Consider the following 19,578-nt stretch of genomic DNA (forward strand, 5'->3'; position numbering starts at 1 on the left):
GGTCTGACCATCAGTTTCCAGAAATGAGTCTCTTTGGGAGTTCAGTGCAAATCCATTCCAGGTCACCATGTACGATGATGTTGACCTTCCAAACAGGGAGCTGAAACTCAGCCTCCCCAGAGTGCAGTTGGCCAGAAATGCTTCTGAATTGCCTCTCCCCAGGATATTCATGTTTTGACAGGGTACCTTAAGCATTTCAAAGCTTTACAGATGAAGCATTAGTCAGCAAATGCGGGAATCCTTTTGGTAGAACAATCATTTGGTAAGCCCCTGAATGGACACTCACTATGGAACTGAAGCATTCAACAGCGGGATGAGCTAAGTTCAGCGAAATACTGTTCTTGTTTGGCTTCTTCATCATTTCTTAGTCTTCACAGTAATTCCAGCGAGAATAACTCAGTTTAAGCCAAATATCCTCTAATGTTTTGAAGAGGCAAGTAGGAAAGTGGTCTGGGATAACTCTCCAAATTATCCAGATTTCTATTTATCCAAATTGTGGTTAATCTGTATGTATGAAGCTATTAACTTATTTCATAAATGGAGCAGTAGACAATTCAATAATTTTCAAGGTTACGTTATTATTTAGTACTTGTTCATTCAATGTATCAGCGGATACAGAATATAAAAATTTGGTTTCTGCCCTTCAGGACACCCTGAATCTTGGCTACACAGCATGGCACTTGAGAAAGGACACTGGGCTTGGAATCTGGCTCCTTGACAAAGAAGCTGGGTGGCCCTGGGCAAGTGAGTAGACAAGTTTGAGTATTGGTTTCCTCATCTGCTCAATGAAGAAAATACATTCTCTCCACCACAGGGTAGACATGAAGAAAAGATCATGTAACTGAATTCATGTGAAAGTGATTAGTAGAGCATAAATCGTGTGTACATGCGTGTGTGTGTGTGTGTGTGCATGTGTGGTGTGTGTTTAAAAAATAGGGGAAAGTGACTGCATTTAAGAAAAACAGCACATTTAATAAATGATGGCAATAACCCAGCCCCATTATGGGGAGCAGTTACTGTCATCGTCTGCATCACTGATGGCACAATTAACTTAATTAACACATACCTCTGCGGTGAGTCTGCTGAAATAACACTTTTCCTTTTAACATAGCCCTGCCTTGCCAGCCAGGCATCTCCAAGTCATGCATCTTCCAAGTAGGGAGGCCTGAGTGTTAAATGGCTTTTATTTGATACACAGAAGTAGAATTCCAGAATATCCACATCACTGGCAGCTTAAATCACCTAGAGAGATATATGGAATCTCGTAGACTAGGGCAAAGACCAACGCATCCTGCAGTGGAGGTGTGTCTGGGTAGGATGCGACAACCCCATAAGGAAGCCATTCTCATCCAATCCAGAGGATGACATCCCCCGAGGACAGCATCTTTGTCTCTTTGATCTGTCATGATGACAACAGCTATTTTTGGCAAATGGGGATGATTCTGTATCTAGATGAGAAGCAAGTCTATAGATTGGCAGCTTTGCCAGAGCATTGGCTCCTGCTGATCATCTTTGTTGAGTGCCATTTAGAGCTGGAAAGGAGACACCTGGGATAAAGGGTCATATCCCTTCTATTTTGGAGTTCTTTGCCCTCATTTTGATGCTTTACAGTAGTTGACGTGATCTTCCACCCATTACCTTTTTTACCTCTTCTCTCGTTTCTGTGGGTCCACTTAATCTTCTACCTTTCTAGCTATTTTTTCTGAATACACACATCCTTATTATTTGATAGCATTTATTAATGTGTTTGAAAGGGAGAGAGAGGGAGCGAGAGAGAGAGAGAAACAGTCTTCCACCCACTGATTCACTTCCAAAATGGCTACAATGGTCAGAACTGGACCTATCCAAAGCTGGGAGCCAGGAACTCAATCAAAGTCTTTCACTCACTAGGCTCACTAGGCTAATCCTCCGCCTTGCGGCGCTGGCACACCGGGTTCTAGTCCTGGTCGGGGCACCGGATTCTGTCCCGGTTGCCCCTCTTCCAGACCAGCTCTCTGCCGTGACCCGGGAGTGCAGTGGAGGATGGCCCAAGTGCTTGGGTCCTGCAGCCCATGGGAGACCAGGAGAAGCACCTGGCTCCTGCCATCAGATCAGCGCCGTGCGCCTGCTGCAGCGCGCTGGCCGCGGCGGCCATTGGAGGGTGAACCAACGGCAAAGGAAGACCTTTCTCTCTGTCTCTCTCTCTCACTGTCCACTCTGCCTGTCCAAAAAAAGAAAAAAAAATGTCTTTCATGTGGATGTCAGAGATCCAAGAATTTGAGGTATTACCTCCTAATTCCCAGGTTGCACATCAGCAAGAGACTGCATCAGAAGCAGAGCCAAGACTTGAACTCAGGGACTCCAGTATGTGACACAGGCATCTCAAGTAGCATCTTAACCACTGTCCCCAGAGCCTTATGTTTATCTCCTCTACTGTTGACAATTCCCTCTATTCTCTTTACAACGGTAGTTAGCTGTTTCAGATATGCAGTTCCTCTCCCCAGTGAGATTGTGCTTCCTTCAAAACCAACATTCTTCTATATTTCTTGAAGCAACCTAGCAGAGGGTTAGTCTATGATAGGTATACTCAGCAAATAATTTTTAATTGAACTGATTTCCCTTTATAGCTTTTCCATTGGGAATTGTGGATGTACCAGTTTGACAACATTAGACACCTAATAGAATAATGATTTGAATGCGAGTGATCTTGTACATAATGGTATGGGATCGCTGGACTCCCAGAAGCCATGCTGGGACCCAGGACCCCTTCTATTCTGTGTCTTTGCTATCCATCCTGTATGTTCCCACACACCTGGGGGTGTCATGGCCCCAAGCAGCAGGATGGAGACTACGGAAACATGCAGAGCAAGGACACCTCCCCAGAGGTTCTTCACATCGTTTCTGCCAGATTCTATTCATCAGATCCCAGGCCCATGGAGTGGTCAGTTTTTTGTTGCTATAACAAAATACCTGAGGCAAGCTACTTTGTCAAGAAAAGAGGCTCGTTTAGCTCGCAGTTTGAGAGGGTGGGAGTCCCAGATCAGGCAGGCCTGTAGATGTGGCCTCTGGTGAGAGTTCAGTGGTAGACGGCATTAAGAAGGGAACGCATCACCAGACAGGAAGCCAGAGCACTGGCGAAGCCAAACTTGCTCTTTCTGTGACAATCCTCTTGTAAGGACTATCTCAGGACTCTTGGGAGAGAGGACAACGCCCTCATTGATCTCCGGGTCTTCTCTCAGGCCCCACCCCTTAGCGATCCACATCATCTCTCAACATTACCAAAGTAGGGACCAACTCCATCACACGAACCCTTGGAGACATACTCGACCCATATCCAAACCGTAGCATCTCATGCAAGGGAGAATGGAGAATGTGGCCTTTATTCATGGTGGTTAATGTCCAAACAAAACATCAATGTATTAATATATACTAATTATATTGATATAACGCAGTAACTTTCACATTTTCAAAAACATGATTCACAATAAGAAATACATTTTATATGACAATCCAATATAGGCACCATCTATACATAGATATTAAAAAAGGTTTTATGAAATGACTTATCCCTGCTTTCTGTGATACTTTCTAAAATTAATTTTCAATACATTTATTTATTTGTTTGAAAGGCAGAGTTGCAGGGGGAGAAAGAGAAATACAGGGAGAGATCGATCTTCCATCCACTGGTTCACTCCCCATATGTCCACAACAGAGACAGGGCTGGTCCAGGCCCAAGATAGGAACCCAGAACTCCATCCAGGTCTCCCATGTGGGCAGCAGTGCTCCAAACACTTGGGCCATTTCTGCTGCTTTTCCAGGTGCATTAGCAGGGATCTGGATCACGAGTGGAACAGCTGGGACGCCAATCAGCACTCTATATGGGATGCCAGCATTGCAGGTGTTGGCTCAACCTGCTTTGTCACCACGCTGGCCCCCATGATGCCTTTTCATATTGTGAGTTTTATAAACTAAATGTTGTTTGTGACTCACGAATGAGCCAGGACCTGCACTTTGAAAGGAACTGCTATAGAAAAAGAGAGAGAAGACTCCTAGGGCATAGCCAGAGGTTTCCACTGTGGGGAAAGAGGAGTCAGGTCAGACCTCTCTTGCAGCACACATCATGAGACTAGTCACTGGATGGAGTAAAACAAACAAATAAATCAACCAACACAATTAATTATGAATCAACCAACTAATGAGATATCACAGAGTATAGGGGAAGTTGCTATTGACAGTTGAGAGAAAAAGTTGAAGGCTAGAGAAGACTTTACTAAGTGGTGTTCCAGAGACGGGAAGAGAAAAAATTCTTTCTTCCTTAATGTGGGTTGTACATAGCAAAAATATACACAGAACTATCCATTCCATTGATCCATTTTTACTTTAAGTCTAACATCATTCAGATCAGATCCAAATGGATCTCATTTTAATTCTTTGTCAGAGGCTTAAATTTATGAGCGATGTCAAGGGCAACCTCATCTAGTCCTTGTGATAGCGTAACTCCTGGAACTGCTAATTCACTTTTGTGCCAGATAATCTATAGAACAGATTTGTCATTCCTTCCACGGACTTCAGATTCGAAGAAAAACCTCATGTTGCATGATGTTTTTTCCTTGACAGTTTCAACTGACTTTTGTCAGATTTTTGACAGGGGAAAATGAAACCAACAACTCTCAGGACATGACACTGCATTTGTTTTCAGAGCAACAGTTTCAGAGGAGTTTGAAATGACTTCTAAATGATGTCACAATAGACACTTTAAAACAGGCCCCTAATCTACAATCACTGTTGGCTTAATTAGTCCTGATGAGGGCATCATCATTAATTGCAGCCTAATCGTGTTAGTGGGCTCCTGCGATAGCGCTTCCAGAGATCTGGGTTGTGGTAAACAGTTCATTTCCATGGCACTTATTGAACGTCGCCTGGGAAAGTGGCAGGACAAGAGCAGGGTTCCATTACAGAGCCCTCATTGTTGCCACAGGGCCTCTCATCCGCTCACCCGCACGTCCCCGGCTGCCTCGGCTGCCTCTCCTGCACCTCACTGGTGGCTGAAGCCCCAGCCCACCCCTTCAGACCTAGTGAGCATCAGTAGAAATGGGAACTTTTTGCTGTCCTAAAGGCTGCTAAGAGGCTTCTGAAGCAATGAGTCAGTGTTTTCAGCCTTGTTTTCATTCCACATCCCAAAGCTCATCCGGATCGGCATCTGTGTTTGCTGCCTCTGGAGAGAGGCTAATTACTGGACAAAGCTGGGGATTAAGCTTCCCTCTGGCCCTTACGAAGGAGCAGTCCCACTGGAATGGAGCTGAGGGCTTGTTCGGAGAGGGGCCGGGAGAAAAGGTGTTTCTTCGGGGTAGGCCTTCCCGGTCTTCCCTGGATAAAGAGGCCTGAGACTTACAGGGCTTTTAATCCCACACCTTTGGCAACCCCTAAAAAAAACCCTTGCAAGTCCCCCAAAGATAAGGACCCTTTGGCCATATATTCAGGCAATAAGACATGACAGGCACTTTATTTCATCAGGGCTACACACCTTGAATGCATTTTGTGGCATAAGGCCAAGGTACAAATGACTTCAACTCTTACGGAGAGTCTTCCACAAACGCATTAAAATCCTTGCCCTGACTTCTCAGTACTAAGAAATGAAAAATAGTTGAAAACTAAGTGGGGAGAGAGATTTCCTCAGCTAGGTTCCTAGGGGGTCAGGACCCTGATAGCTAATAAGAAACTTCCATTTTCGAATAACGTTCGACAGACATGGCGTGATCTAGTGGGCCTGGGAAAGCGCCGTGAAATCTGGGAACAGCTGCCTCTCCCTGACTGGCTGAGAGCAAGAGTCAAAGTCCAGCATCAGAGGCTGAGCTCTGGCTCAGCGAGTGGACCCTTCTTCCATGCTTCCCGTTGGAATAATGACCACTTCTCATTTTCCCTGAAAGATTACAGGGGGCCTTGTGTTTTCAAAGAAGAATTTTTTTTTATACTTTCGGGCCAATTCGGCTTTTAAAAATTTGCCTTTGAGGATGAAGGCCCCAGGGTAGTGGTAATCTGGCCCTTGTCCCAGATTCTAGATGATTAGAGAACTTCAGGTGGAAACGTTACTCTGCTTCTGGCTTTATGCCTTAAAATATGACCTAAGGCAAGCTACCATTTCCCAGAAATGAAATATGTCATATGTTACTATTAGAGTGAACCAGAAAAAGAGCATTCTATTACAATAATGGGTTTTGTTTAAAAAAATTTAAATGTCAAATCCCCAAAGGAATAAAACATATTTGATACTATTATTGGAACAGCAATACCATTAATTGCATGAAGTCCTTATACTCAGGATTGTTCCTATAGTAAGGGGATTTTATATCAACCTTTCAGTAAAATTATTGTGTCAGAGGAAAATGAGAAACAGCTTTGCTCATTTATTCATACAATCAATATGCATGTAATCAATATGTATTGGGAGTGACTATGTGTCAGTCATCGGTCTAAATGCTGAGGATGCAACAAGATGACTAGAACATCTTTTTGCCTTCAAGAAGCTCACATTCCAATTGAAGAGAGAGATGTAGCAACTCACTACGGTACAATGTCCCAACAGTTATGGTAGAGATTCCAGTGTGACCATGAAATATGCTACATGAACTGTTAATTCTGACCAAAGGGGTCCTTGCTATCCTTAGTAGCCTGTTTGAGATAAAAGCTGACTTTTAAATAAACTACCAGGAGAAAGCACATTTTAGGCATATGGAATAGAATGGGCAAAGAGGTATAATAGGAAAAAAAAATGACACATTAGGAATTGGTGAGTAGTTTTATGCAGCAACAGATGTAAGCTTCGCCGATTGTCTGATGTCAAATGATGGGCTTAGATGGACGAGTTTAAGTTAAAGCAACTTGAATGATTTTTGAGCAGTGTAATTTTACAAAATGAATGTATTTTACATGATCCGCTATAGGCCAAGTCAATGAGAGTGAGAGACGGAAAGCTGCCTGGAATGAAATTGACATTCCCACCACGACTGGTCTGTTAACTTATGAAAATACACTTTCATCAAGAAACAGACGAACATCGCTCACTTCACGTGCTTCTGGGTGGATTGAACCTAATTTTGCAGCATTAAAACCAATTTTCTGCTGAGAAAACATGTCACAGAGGATTGCATGGACCTTTAAAATTATTAATGTTTTATATTTCGATGTCACCTTTTATCCTGAAATCAGTCCTGTACACATGGGAACAGATAAGCTCCAAGGAAACAGAGATCATATTAATACAGTAAGTCACAATGCTTTTCTCTCTTCCATATTCTCAGCGCTTTCTGGCTGTATGTTTCTCTCACCTTTTGCAGTTAGTGGATACAGTTGTAAAACAGTGGGCTTTTTTCTGTTGTTGTTGTTGTTGTTTTTTTAAACTAACTCCTATGATGAGAAGTCTTGGGCTCCAGGGTGGGCCATATCATACAGTTTACAATCCTCCTGGAAGATTAGCTTTGAAGTTTTTTTTTAATATTTTAAAATTTTGTTTAGTTAAAGGTCAAACAGGCAGAGAAAGAGACAGAGACAGAGAGACAGTGAAAGACCTTCCATCCGTTGCTTTACTCTCCAGCAAATGCATGTAACAGGTCAAAGCCAGGAGCCTGGAACTCAATCCAGGTCTCCCACATGGGTGGCAGGAGCCTAACTACTTGAGCCATTAACAGGAAGCTAGAATTGGGAGCAGAGCACTCCCCGGGGATGGGGTGTCTTAACCAGTACACCAAATGCCTGCCCACAAACTCTGGATATACGCATTCCCCACTGCTCTCATCCTGAATGGATGACGCAACTGCAGTTAGCTTGTCTTCACGGATTCTTCAGCTTCCTCCAGAGAGTAACAAAATATCATCATCATTATCAGCATCTTTGTCATCATTATCCTCACAACTCTCAGAATCGCTGTTACTTGTAAAGCACCCACTTTGTACCTGTACTGTTCTATAGTCTAAGAACTCCCTATGTCTGCACACCATATTAACCAACTTCACACCAACATTGTAGGGTAATGCTGTCCACTAGAACTTTCTTTGATGCTGAAAAGATTCCATACCTATACTTCCCAATATGGTAGCCACTTGCCATACGTGGCCATTGAGCATTTCAAATGTGGTTAGCCCTATGGAGGAATTGCATTTTTCTTTTACTTGATCTTACTAACCCACTGAAAAAGCCATGTGACCGGTGACTATTATTTTGGACAACACAGCTGGTGCTTTATTATTATCAGTTTTTAAAGCCGAGCTCTGATTTCATCATCAGTAGAACTTAATAATGATAGTTCTGAAATATTCTTGTGGCTATAAACATTTTAAAAAGATATCTCATACTCTATGTTTGGGGATCTTCTAGCTCATCACTTCTCCCTGCTAAAATTTGGTTTAAAAGATTTGTGTGGGGGGCCGGTGCTGTTGTGTACCGGGTGTAGCCGCCACCTGCAGTGCCTGCATCCCATATGGGTGCTAGTTCGAGTTCTGCTGCTCCACTACTCATCCAGCTCTCTGCTATGGCCTAGGAAAGCCGTGGAAGATGGCCCAAGTCCTTGGGTCCCTGCACCCGCTTGGGAGACCTGGAAGAAGCTCCTGGCTCCAGGATTTGGATCAGCGCAGCTCTGGCCATTGTGGCCAACTGGGGAGTGAAGCAGCAGATGGAAGACCTCTCTCTCTGCCTATGCCTCTCTGTAACTTGCTTTCAAATAAATAATCTTTAAAAAAAAAAAAGATTTGTGTGGAATACATAGGGAAACTTGGAGTTATTTCTAAACAAAGGATACTTCGAAAACGTGAGGGTGCTATCTCCATTGTCACCCAACGGTCCCAAGCGGTCACTGGGCTATCTATTGAAAATTGGAATTCCAATGACTGATTTCCCAAAGGAAGACCTTCGCTTCCACTTCTAAAACTGGACCATGGAAGAGGGTTTGGGATGTCATGGAGAAACACACAATTCGTATCCACCTCTCTCCCCAGGAAAGCCATTCTGCGTTCTGTGTATGAAGATATGGGCATGAGCTTTGAGGCGAGGAAACCGATCGGAAGACTTAATGACATTTCTGGTGAGTCCACGCTGTTACGTAGACTGTTGCCACTGCTAGAGAAAGGGAACCTCAGTAGCCCTTGTTTTGGACCATCTGTCGCGAAAATGTGACATATGCTTGCTTTGTTTACTCAACAACCAAGTGTAAACCGATACACCGAACTAGAAATCCCTGCATGGTGTCAGAGAGCGAGAGAGAGGAGAGAGAGCGAGCGAGAGAGCCGGGGGAGGGCTGCCCCACGAGGGAGTCGGTCCCCGCAGACCTGCCCCCAGGAACACGTGCCCAGCGAGCGGGGAGCGCGGATGGGTGGGACGTCCCCGCGGTGCGGGGCTCGCCCCGAGGCGCAGACAGGCGTTGGCGACTGCACACAATGCGCAGCGCGCACGCCGGCCGCCGCCGCAGCCAGGGGCGCGCCGGGCCGCCTCGTAGTTGAATGGAGAGCAGCCCAGCCCTCCGCCCTCCCTGCCGCTTCCCCTGGCCCTGACTACCGGAGCCTCCAACTTCCACCAAAGCCCCTGGCCTTTCAATTAACCTCCCTCGATCAAAACCAGCGCTTCTTCTCGGTCCTCCGAGGCGAACCATTGTCTGGCGTGATGGGTTTGCAGATTTGACAGCTGGGCTCACACAGACTTGGTGCAAACTCCGTTTACCCGAGAGACGAACTTGGGCATCAGCACAGATCCCAAAGACTGGCCCCCACCTCCGCGGGCTGTCCTCCGCCCGGGGTCTCCGGACCCCGTAAGACCCCCGACGCTGGGGAAGGGGAGCCAGTGTCCGGAGCGGGGCACCGGGCACCGCAGCGCCACCAAGAAGGAGCCTCCCCCTAGGCTGAGGTGAACTCTTGTGCGTGTGTTGGGATTTTTCTTTCTTTAAAAAAAGAAAAATTTACTCTTAAAACAGCCAAGATGGAGGTCAGCTTACAAATTTCCCCAAGGCAGGTCTGCTCGGGGTTAAATGCATTGGGCTGGGGTCTCCGCTTTTGTCTGGTCGCCCAAGCTCGAGCACACAGGTAGAGACTGCGCGTGAATGCGCGTGTGCGCGCGTGTCAGTGTGTAAGCGTGTGTGTGCGCGGCACGCTGGCCTGGACTAACCGGTGGGTGGCTCCGCGGTCGGCGCCCCGGCTGCCCGGGTCTGAGCGTCTCCAACGCGCCAAGTCTTGAGTCACCGCCGCGATTGACGTGGGAGAAAAACTTTGTGTTGGGAAGAAGGGTCTGGCTCGATTGCACGGAGAAAGAACCCTTGTGCAGTGTGCCCGTGTGTGTGTGTGTGTGAGAGAGAGAGAGAGAGAGAGAGAGAGAGAGAGAGAGAGAGTCAGAGTCTGGCAGCGCCCACGGCTGGCTGCACAGCGCTACGTGCTCCGCGCGCTAGCGTGCGGGTCCCGGCCCGGGTCCCGGTCCCCCCGCCGCCGAGTGAGTGCAGCTGCGGCGGCCGCGGGGGCCCCCGAGAGCGCTGGCCGAGCGCTGCGGGGCTGCGGGAGCGGGGCGGGCCAATGGTCCTCGGAACCCGCCACCCCCCGCGCCGCTTGGAATAACCACTAACATCCCTAACGGGCACCCGAGTCCGGGGCTGTGCTCGGAAGCCGTCCTGAGCTCCTGGAGATTACTGCATCTTTTTTGTCTGAGCGCAGAGAAAGTGAGCCCGGAAAGGGAAGGAGGGGGCGGGGACAGCCCCCCTCCCCGGAATAAATAAATAAATAAATAAATAAACTGGCTCGTCGCCGCAACTGGACGCGGTCCGTTGAGTCCAGGTTGGTGGCATTTGGAGAGTTTTCTCCTTTCGTCGGGCAGGGAACCCATCGCGGCCCCTCCCTCCCTTCCGCGACCTCTTCCCGTCCTGCAAACCTCCCCCAACTTTCGGGCCGCGGGAGCGCTCGCGGCGCCGGGCTGCACCTGCCCCGGCACTCGGGGGCTGCGGGTCGGCGTGCGCGCTCGGGGGCAGTGGAGTGGATGCGCCCGAGTCCCGGCCGCTGGGCGAGGACGCACGAGGCGCCGGCGCCCGGGTAGGGGCGCACGAGCCGGGTTTCGGCCGCAGCCGGGACGCAGGTTCCGGCCAGCCCTGCTTTCTCCGAAAGGAGGCGAGACCCCGGGAGGGGGGGACGGCGACGTGGGTAGCGATTGGTGGCTTGAGTGGGGAGGGCTGGCGGCAGAGCGGGCGGGCGCGAGGAGGGGGCGGCCAACTTCCCGGGAGAAGGGGCTCTCTCGGCGCCGGGGCTGGCTGGGGAGCCGCCGCCGACGCCGAGGGCTCAGACTCCAGGCAGCGGCCGCTGGGCTCGCGGCGCGCGGAAAGTAACGTTTATTTATTAATTTGCTCGCCTTCAGCCTCTGGGGTTGCACCCTAAAGACACCCCTTGGACTTTGGGGACCCTCTCCCGCTCGCTCCGGCGGTCCCCCGGAAAATACGCACATGCCCCCAGCCCCCCGGGTCCCGGGTGGGGGGTGGGTCACCCGGGGGGTCGGAAAGCCCCCAGGGCGGCGGCGGGGGAGGGTCAGGGGCGGGCGGGGGGAGGCTCCGCGCTCCGGGCTCTCGTTTCAAAGCGCGCTCTCCCTTCCAGGTTGGGTCGGACCTGAACCCCTAAAAGCGGAACCACCTCCTGCCCTCGCTCCCGCCGCCCGCAGCTGAGTCGCTGGCGGCGGTGGCGGCTGACGGAGCGGGAGTTTCCTCTCGCGCTGGATGGAGCTGAACTTTGGGTGGCCCGAGGAGCGCAACCGTCCGGGGATCGCTGCGTGCTGAGCGCCCTCGGAGAGACTCAGCGGCGGCTGGAGATATTTTTGGGGGGCGGGGACCAGCTGCGCGCCGGCACCATGTTCCTGGCGACCCTCTACTTCGCCTTGCCGCTCCTGGGTAAGTCGAGGCTGCTGCCGGCTTTCCTACCCGCGGAGTCCTCCCGAGGGTCGCTCGCGGCGGCCCCTCTAAAACTGGGGCGCGGGGACGCTGGAGGTGGAAGGAAGAAGTTTCGTTTTGGGCAAGGGGACCTTGAATCCTTGGGGTTGGGAAGCGAGGGCAGCCCGGTACTGCTTGTGGCTTTTCGTGCTTGGATTGCATTTTCCGTGCTTTTTCATGACCCAGCCTGGGAGAGGGGGGCACTAAAGGGGCGCGAGACCTCCAGCCCCGAGCCGCGCGCCCCCAGTGAGTCCCGCGGAGCCGGAGGAGGCGCGGCGGGCAGGTGGAGTGTGGGCGAGCCCTGGGCCGGGAGAGCAAACTTCGAAGGGAAAACTTTTCCCCCACCCCGAATAACGTCTCGGCGCTCCCCGCCGCGCAGCCGGCGGCTCGGGGCTGGTCCGCCCTGCGCCTAACTCGCGCTCCTCCGCCCAGCGCCCCGGGGCCGGGCCGAGCGAGCGCCGCCGCCGAGGGAGGCCGGGGTGCCTGGGCTGTCCCGGGGCGGCAGGGACCCGGGTGCGCGGTGGGCAGCGCAGGCTCCGCGGCGGACCGCTTACAGGCTGCGGGCTGAGCCTGCACCGCCCTCCTCGGCTGGCTGGGTAGGGAGTGGGATCTGGCGGCCGAGCTCCAGGGCCTGGGAAATGGACCCTTGGGTCTGAGCCGGGGGTGCTTGTGGACCTGCTCCCAGCTCCGGGAGCCCCAGAAGGCTGGCCAAGCATCCTGGCCCCGGGCACGCGCCCTCCCCTCCCGGGGCCCTGGCGCCGCCGGGGTCGCCGCCTGGCCCGCCGCACTCATTCCCTCTCCTCCACCCCGCAGACTTGCTCCTGTCCGCGGAAGTGAGCGGCGGGGACCGCCTGGACTGCGTGAAAGCCAGCGATCAGTGCCTCAAGGAGCAGAGCTGCAGCAGCAAGTACCGCACGCTGAGGCAGTGCGTGGCGGGCAAGGAGACCAACTTCAGCCTGGCGTCGGGTCTCGAGGCCAAGGACGAGTGCCGCAGCGCCATGGAGGCCCTGAAGCAGAAGTCGCTGTACAACTGCCGCTGCAAGCGGGGCATGAAGAAGGAGAAGAACTGCCTGCGCATCTACTGGAGCATGTACCAGAGCCTGCAGGGTACGCGCCCTCCGCCCCTCCCGGCCCTCCCCCAGCCCCGGCCCGCCCAGCTCAGCCTGCGCTCGCTTCTCCCCAGCTGCGGAATGAGGCCCTTTCATTGGCCTCCAGGGACAGCGGCAGCTGGTGTTTGCTGCGGTCAGGCAGCTTTGTTGGGCCAGATCCTTGGAAAACCCATGGGGGGGGGGGGCACCCCGGGAAGCCCGCTGACCTCTCTGAAGCCTAGGCAGAGCATCCAAGTAGGAACCCAGTAAAGACCCCCCTCCCCAACAAGGAACCCACAACTTTTCTCCAAGGAGGTGGGCCTGGGGCTTTGAGTGGCTTCATAGAATAATCAGGCAGAGGCTGGCCTTGAATCTTGCCTGGAGTTTCTCTGTTTCCTTCCTTCAGCCTCTTCTGACATAAGATAGGGTATAAAAGGTCCGGTGGAACCCATTCTCTCTTTAACCCCCCTCAAATGTGATCTAAGGCAGGTGTGTGAAAAACCATTCGTCATCTGAGATTAGCCCAGTCTTGAACCAGCTGGTGTGGTTCAACCTTGATTAACACAGAAGAGGCTCAGGCAGAGAAAGATCCACCTGCCACCAGGAGACAGCCCAGCAGGAGTTGTGTGGTCACACACACGCTGTGTATCCATCCCCTGATGGAGAAGCACACGTGTAGAATGCGAGGCTGACCTGTCAGCAGCCCCGCCTCCAGATCTGTCAATGAAAACCTCTTTCAGGTGGACTCTTTAGTAGCCAGGATACCTGCTTTTCAACCACAGGCCCTGCTTCGGGAGCAAACAGCAACGGGGCCTCCTTGGGTCACCTTTCTTCCATTGGCTCCTGGAGGCGAGCAGGGCTTGTGACGTCACTGGCTCTGATTTCATTCCTTTGCAAAGAGTGGGAGAGTTTTTGGCAAGATCAAGCTGGGTTGCTCTCCAATGTTTTCATGGCGCTCTGGGGAGAACAAGGACAACAAAGGCAGAGGGAACGAAAAAGACATAAGCAGAGCCAAGTAGATGAATTTGAAATCTTTGAGAGCTTCCGCATCTTTCTGTTACACAATCATAACATAATTAGAATTCAGATTCAGGAGCAGAGAACTGCCTGAACTATGTCTGTTGGTTTGGTTTTCATTTGAGCCCCGTCTTTCTGTGGTTTTTAGGAAACGATCTGCTTGAAGATTCCCCGTATGAACCAGTTAACAGCAGATTGTCAGATATATTCCGGGTGGTTCCTTTCATATCAGGTAAGCAGATTTATGCTTCCACTCTGATGCCTTTTTGCCTGCTTGAAATCCATTGGCTTGCGTTCTCTTTGGCTCTAAATAAGTAGGTAGTTGAATGGCACAGTGTTTCTGGGAAATTAGAGAGAGGATGATAATGAAGAGGCAGAATGCCTGGAGATGATTGTATGACTGAAGAGTAATTCTAAATGAAGTAATGTGGTATAGTGGTTTGGAAGGAGTTGGAGGGAGGGGACTTGGTTGCATTTTTTTTTTTCACATTAAAATATGATTGGCCAGCTCTTGCCCAGGGAGTGCCACTGCTGTCTGTAGGTGGCAAGCGTATTCTCTTCTTAATGCACACCCTGCACAGTGCCTCCCTGGAACGGGCATCTGTTCAAATGGTGCCACTCACTCTGTGAGACGCCTGCAGATAATCTTGGATTGTTGAAGAATTTCGGATGGATTCTCTCCGCTGCCTCTGATTTAAAAGATTAAGCCCTATCATTTGTTAACATTTCTCCTGTTTCTGATTTTTCCTGAGCAAGAAAGTACATTTGCAAGAGAATACGCGTCTGCCCCGGTGGCCCTTTAAACCCCGTGGTGGTGGTTTGTTCTGTTTCTCTTTGTGGTCTCCTTTGGGTTTGGAAGTGAATTTTGTTCTAGAATTAAGTTTTTCATTCCATCTGTGTTCAGACAGCTCATAAATAATGAACAAGGCCAGTGATTTCTCTTAATGACATACGGATGGTAGACTGATGTTGTCTGTTTATTTACAGTTGAGACGTTTTCTTGAGTATATATAGCTGCTACAAATTACATGTCTCTTGGTGGGTCAGTGTGGTGGTTAATGTTGAATTTGGTTCTATATGAAGATACCTTGTCACTGGTGAGAATCTTCTGGTGTTCAAAATATTTTTGTGTTTGCCCGCAGAAAAGCCACAGCGCCCAGGGAGCAGATGTGTGCCGATATCGTGGGTAGCTGCAGTATATGCCCATTCATGTACCGAATACCCACTGAGCACCTACTGTGTCCTGGCTGTTGTCGTTTGGGCAGTGAGCCAGTTACTTCCCTGCCCATGAATCTTACAAGCAGCCAGCAACTGACATTTATTAAGCCCTTATTATATGCCAGGCACTGTGTTAAGAGCTTTGCATCATTACCTTATACAATCATCATCAAGTGCTTTTTACATAATTATTATTTCCATTTTAGAGACGGCGAGATTGAGGCGTAGTGACGCTAGGAAACCAGCCCACGATCACAAAGCTCCTAAATGGGAGAATCCGAATCTAAACCCTGATTTGTTTGATCCTAGGCTCTTGTAACATCCGCCCAGTGCTACTGGGCCTGTGGTCCTCAGAACAGCAGCCTAACGTTGCCTGGGAGTTCAGTAGCCCTGCAGAAGGTCAGGCACCCTCCCAGACCTACTAGAGTCAGAACCTGCATCTCACCAGGAGCCCTGGGCAGGGACCTTGGTAGACACATGAAACTTGAGAAGTGCTCCTTTAGGTTGTTCTGTCTTTTGGTCCAGAGGAGAAGTGTGTGTGTGTGTGTTTTGGGATGAGACATAAGAGTTCAAGTTTAATATCAGAGGCATTCATATGTCATCCTGAATAATGGCCAGAACTTCCACTCCAAATCCCTGTTAATGTGTCCTGTCCCCTTGGCTCAGCCAGCAGAATGGCTGAAACAGGGGAGGTGGGTACACGCACTAGGGTGTGTGACCCTGTGGGTTTTCTGAGAGCATGTGTGCAGGAACTAGGATGGGAGATGGCCTAGGGGTGCCAGAGGTGACCTTGACCTTCCTGGTGCTTTTGAGGGGCAGAGCCTCTTGCCTGCCGCCTGCCTCTACTCCTCAGTCTTTGTTCCTGCCTGGAAGGCTGTGACCTCCAGTGGACAGTGAGAAGAGAGGAAGTGGGAAAGGAAGAAGGGCCATTTGGGTTTGAATTCCAGAATTGCTGGGAGCTGTGGGGTCTTTAACAAACTCATTTTCCCTCTGTGAGCTGCTCTTTTCCCTGTGGGTGATGGGGCGATTGGAGTAAGGAGTCTGCAGTCTCAGTGGTCTGTGATTCTGAGGGAGGACTGCGGTCCCCTCTGGAATCCCTCCTCTGTGCTCCTGTGTTGTGCTTTCAACCCTTGCATTCATCTGTGCAGTTGAAGTGAGGTCATCCTCGGACACCCCCGGTTTGCCAGAAGGTCTTTGATAAGCACTGGAAATTCTTGTGCATGGACCACATTTCACTGGTTCATTGACTGGAGGCCTCAGCTGGCTTTCTTTCCATAGCAGACGTGATCCTGAGTTTGTGGGACCTGTTCTGCCGAGAACCCAGAAGTCCTGATGAACTAACCAGAGCCAGGAAGGCCTTGTCTGGAGCTCCATTTTCCATCTCAAGGGCATTGAATTCAGGCTGCAGCACTAATGAGCTTTGACCTCTGTCAGTGGCTGTGTTCCTTAAGTGCGTATGGTAAAGCCACATGGAGCCGTGAGAGGCTTTAAGTCATCGAATGATGCACGTTATTCAGTGGGGCCTCTGTGGAATGCAGGACAGAGAAGCAGGATGACAAGTGGTGCTTTTCACGGCTTGAAACTGAGTTTCCGGAACATCTCTCTGTCTTGAAAATCTCTCTGAGGAAATCAAGACAAAGCAGGGTCTTTGCCTCTTGGAGGTGAGGGAGCAGTCAGTGTCCACATTGGGATTTTGTGGCCCACATGAAGAGTGCGTTCACCCATGCAGTCAGGGGGAGCTGAGTCCTCCCCTGAACAGGCCGCGCTTGGTGCACTTGCTCGGGCCCTCAGCCATCTTTGCCATTGCTGACTTGTTAACCAGCTGCAAGGCTCTGTTGAGGGACTCTCAGGGGTTGGGCAGGAACAAGGAAGGGAGAAATAAGGCAGCATCTAAAAGCCGTCATCCTGTTCTGAAGGGAACTCAGGGTCCAAGTGAGATGAGGACTTAGGTGGGAGGTTGGGGGACCCCTCTCGTGGAAACTTGCTAGCAAAGTGCCTGGCCTCTACTGCCCATTGAAGGACCTGGGAGGTGAGTTTCCAGTGAGTTGGCAGCAGTGTGGTTTTATTTTTTTATTTTTTGTATTTGAAAGTCAGAGTCATGGCGAGAGAGGGAGACAGAGATAGCTGATTCATTCCCCAAGTGGCCTCAATGGCCAGGCTGAACCAAGGAATGTGGAACTCCATACGGGTCTCCCCTATGGGTGCAGGGGCCCAAGCACTGGGACCATCCTCTGTTGCTTTCCCAGGTACATAAGCAGCGAGCTGGATGGGAAGTGGAGCAGGTGGGATTCAAACTGGTGCCCATCTGGGCAGCCACCTGCGAAGCCAGATTAACCCAGTATGCTTTTTAGGAATCTGGAATGTGAGGAGTGAGTGGGAATGCACAAAGGAAAAGTGTACCAGTGCAAGACCAGCAAGGGTGGAGGAGGAAGCAAAGAAGGTTGAGCAGTGTGGGCTCTAGAAGGTTCCAAGGCCAGAAGCCGCACTGTATGTTAAACATCTGCATCTCTCCAGTCACAACTCTGCTGTTTAACTTTGGTTCTGCCTCTCTTTTTTTTCTTCCCCAAAGTTCAGGCAAGAAGTAACCAGTGATCTGAAAGGCTGATGGAGCTGCTGGCAATTTTTATTTTTTTGACTCTCTGGGGGCAAGAACAAAGCAGGCAGGGATTTTGTAAGTGTAGTAGATGCCAGGAAAGCCTGAGGATGGAGAATCCAAGGGAAGACATGAGCACTTCCTGGGCAGCAGGAGACAGGGCTCCAAGGTACCAAAGTATTGATCGGGAGATTGGGTTTTGCAGAGCAGAATCAAGAGGTGCCAGGCCTCTCTCCAGTAGAATCAGACTTGATTGTATTGCACGCAGGAATCAAGGGGAGAGATTGTAGGGAGAGAACAATGTTAGAATTTGAACATACTAGGAGCTGGTGCTGTGGTATAGTAGGTTAGACCTCCACCTGCGATGCCAGCATCCCATATGGGCGCTGGTTCATGTCCTGGTTGCTCCTCTTCTGATTCAGCCCCCTGCTAATGGCCTAGGAAAGCAGCAGATGATGGCGCAAGTGCTGGGGCCCCTGTACCCATGTGGGAGACCAGGAAGAAGCTCCTGGCTCCTGGCTTTGGATTGGCCTACTTCCTAGTGGCAGTTGTGGCCATTTGAGGAGTGAACCAGTCTGTGTATGGTTGACCTCTCTGTCTGTAACTCTGCCTCTCAAATAAATAAATCGGTCTTTAAAAAAAGAATTTGAACACACCAGATCTGATCTAGTGATCTGGGGACAGATGTAGTCCCAGCCTTCTGGCATGCTCATCATCTCCCTACCAACATTCAGACCTTCCCGGAAGTTTTAGAATCTTGAGATTGATACCCAAGTAATTGCCAAAGGCTTGCTCTAGGGTGAGATGTACCTAAACTCTCTTCAGTCTGTGCAATTTTTCTGAAAGATGTGCTCAGTAATTAGTTAATGTGTCATATTTATGTTGCTACTTTTGAAAAGCTTTATGAAACACAAATCTCGGGGCCAGCTCTGTGGTGCAGCAGGTTGAGCCACCACTTCGCACTGCCAGCATCCCATAGCAGAAGGCCCTTCGAGTCCTGGCTACTCTGCTTCCGGTCCAGCTCCCTGCTAATCCACCTGGGAAAGCAGTGGACGGCAGCCCAAGTACTAGGCCTCTGCCACCCACGTGGGAGACCCAGGTGGAGTTCCAGGCTCCTGGCTTCAGCCTGGCCTACTGTAGCTGTTTGGGGAGTGCACCAGCAGATGGACAATCTCTCTCTTTCTATCCTTCTGTCACTCCGCCTTTCAGATAAATATATAAATCTTTAACAGAATAAATTTTGCCTATCGGAGAAGAGACGTATGCCATCGTGTGCTGTGTTCTCAAGTCATGATGAGTCATGGCCCCACCTCACCCTCCTTCTTGAAGCCCCCCCACCCAAGCTCCCTGAGCTGAATCATCCCCCCATATATTTCTTGCATATTATCTTTCCTTGCCTTTGCTTGGGAATCTTCTATCAGTTCTTGGAGATCAAGATCAAGTTTGACCTCTGAGTGAATTCCCCCAACGAGCACTTCTGGTCAGGACTCCCTCATGCTGCACTGGGCTGTGACCATTGATCCCAGCACATGGAGAGACCTATTTATGCATCTGTCTCCCACTGGAAAGTCAAGTGCTTGCTTGTGATGGCGCATGTCAGCTCAGCACCAGCCATGCTTCTTGTTCCCACACAGGCGTCCCATCAGCTCTGTTTAATGTCAGAGCAGAAGGGCCGGTAGGGGTGGGGTCCAACCTTCTGCTGTTACGGACGCAAAGCTCAGACAGAGGGGCAGTTTGGCCAGAGTCAG

At 50.3% G+C, this 19,578-nt stretch overlaps 1 protein-coding gene across 13 annotated transcripts in view; it reads left to right on the forward strand.

Moving 5' to 3' along the window:
- The first annotated feature begins 9,397 nt into the window (after positions 1-9,397).
- GFRA1 (GDNF family receptor alpha 1) overlaps positions 9,398-19,578 on the forward strand; it is a 232,134-nt gene continuing 221,953 nt past the window's right edge. The window contains exons 1-4 of one of the 13 annotated variants that reach the window (XM_089313980.1): positions 9,398-9,867; positions 11,586-11,875; positions 12,728-13,021; positions 14,168-14,251. In XM_089313980.1, coding sequence (XP_089170106.1) covers positions 11,836-11,875; positions 12,728-13,021; positions 14,168-14,251 — 418 coding nt within the window. In that variant the 5' untranslated portion in view covers positions 9,398-9,867; positions 11,586-11,835. Of the gene's footprint in view, positions 9,868-10,435; positions 10,782-10,847; positions 11,142-11,163; positions 11,320-11,585; positions 11,876-11,902; positions 12,198-12,355; positions 12,511-12,727; positions 13,022-13,584; positions 13,743-14,167; positions 14,252-19,578 lie in introns of those variants that run through there. The other 12 variants (XM_089313977.1, XM_070057165.2, XM_089313975.1 and 9 more) reach the window with 12 other exon arrangements.

This window comes from Oryctolagus cuniculus, chromosome 15, assembly GCF_051225735.1.
Source record: "Oryctolagus cuniculus isolate XC-2025 breed Fujian yellow rabbit chromosome 15, ASM5122573v1, whole genome shotgun sequence".
NCBI classification, from domain to species: Eukaryota; Metazoa; Chordata; class Mammalia; order Lagomorpha; family Leporidae; genus Oryctolagus; species Oryctolagus cuniculus.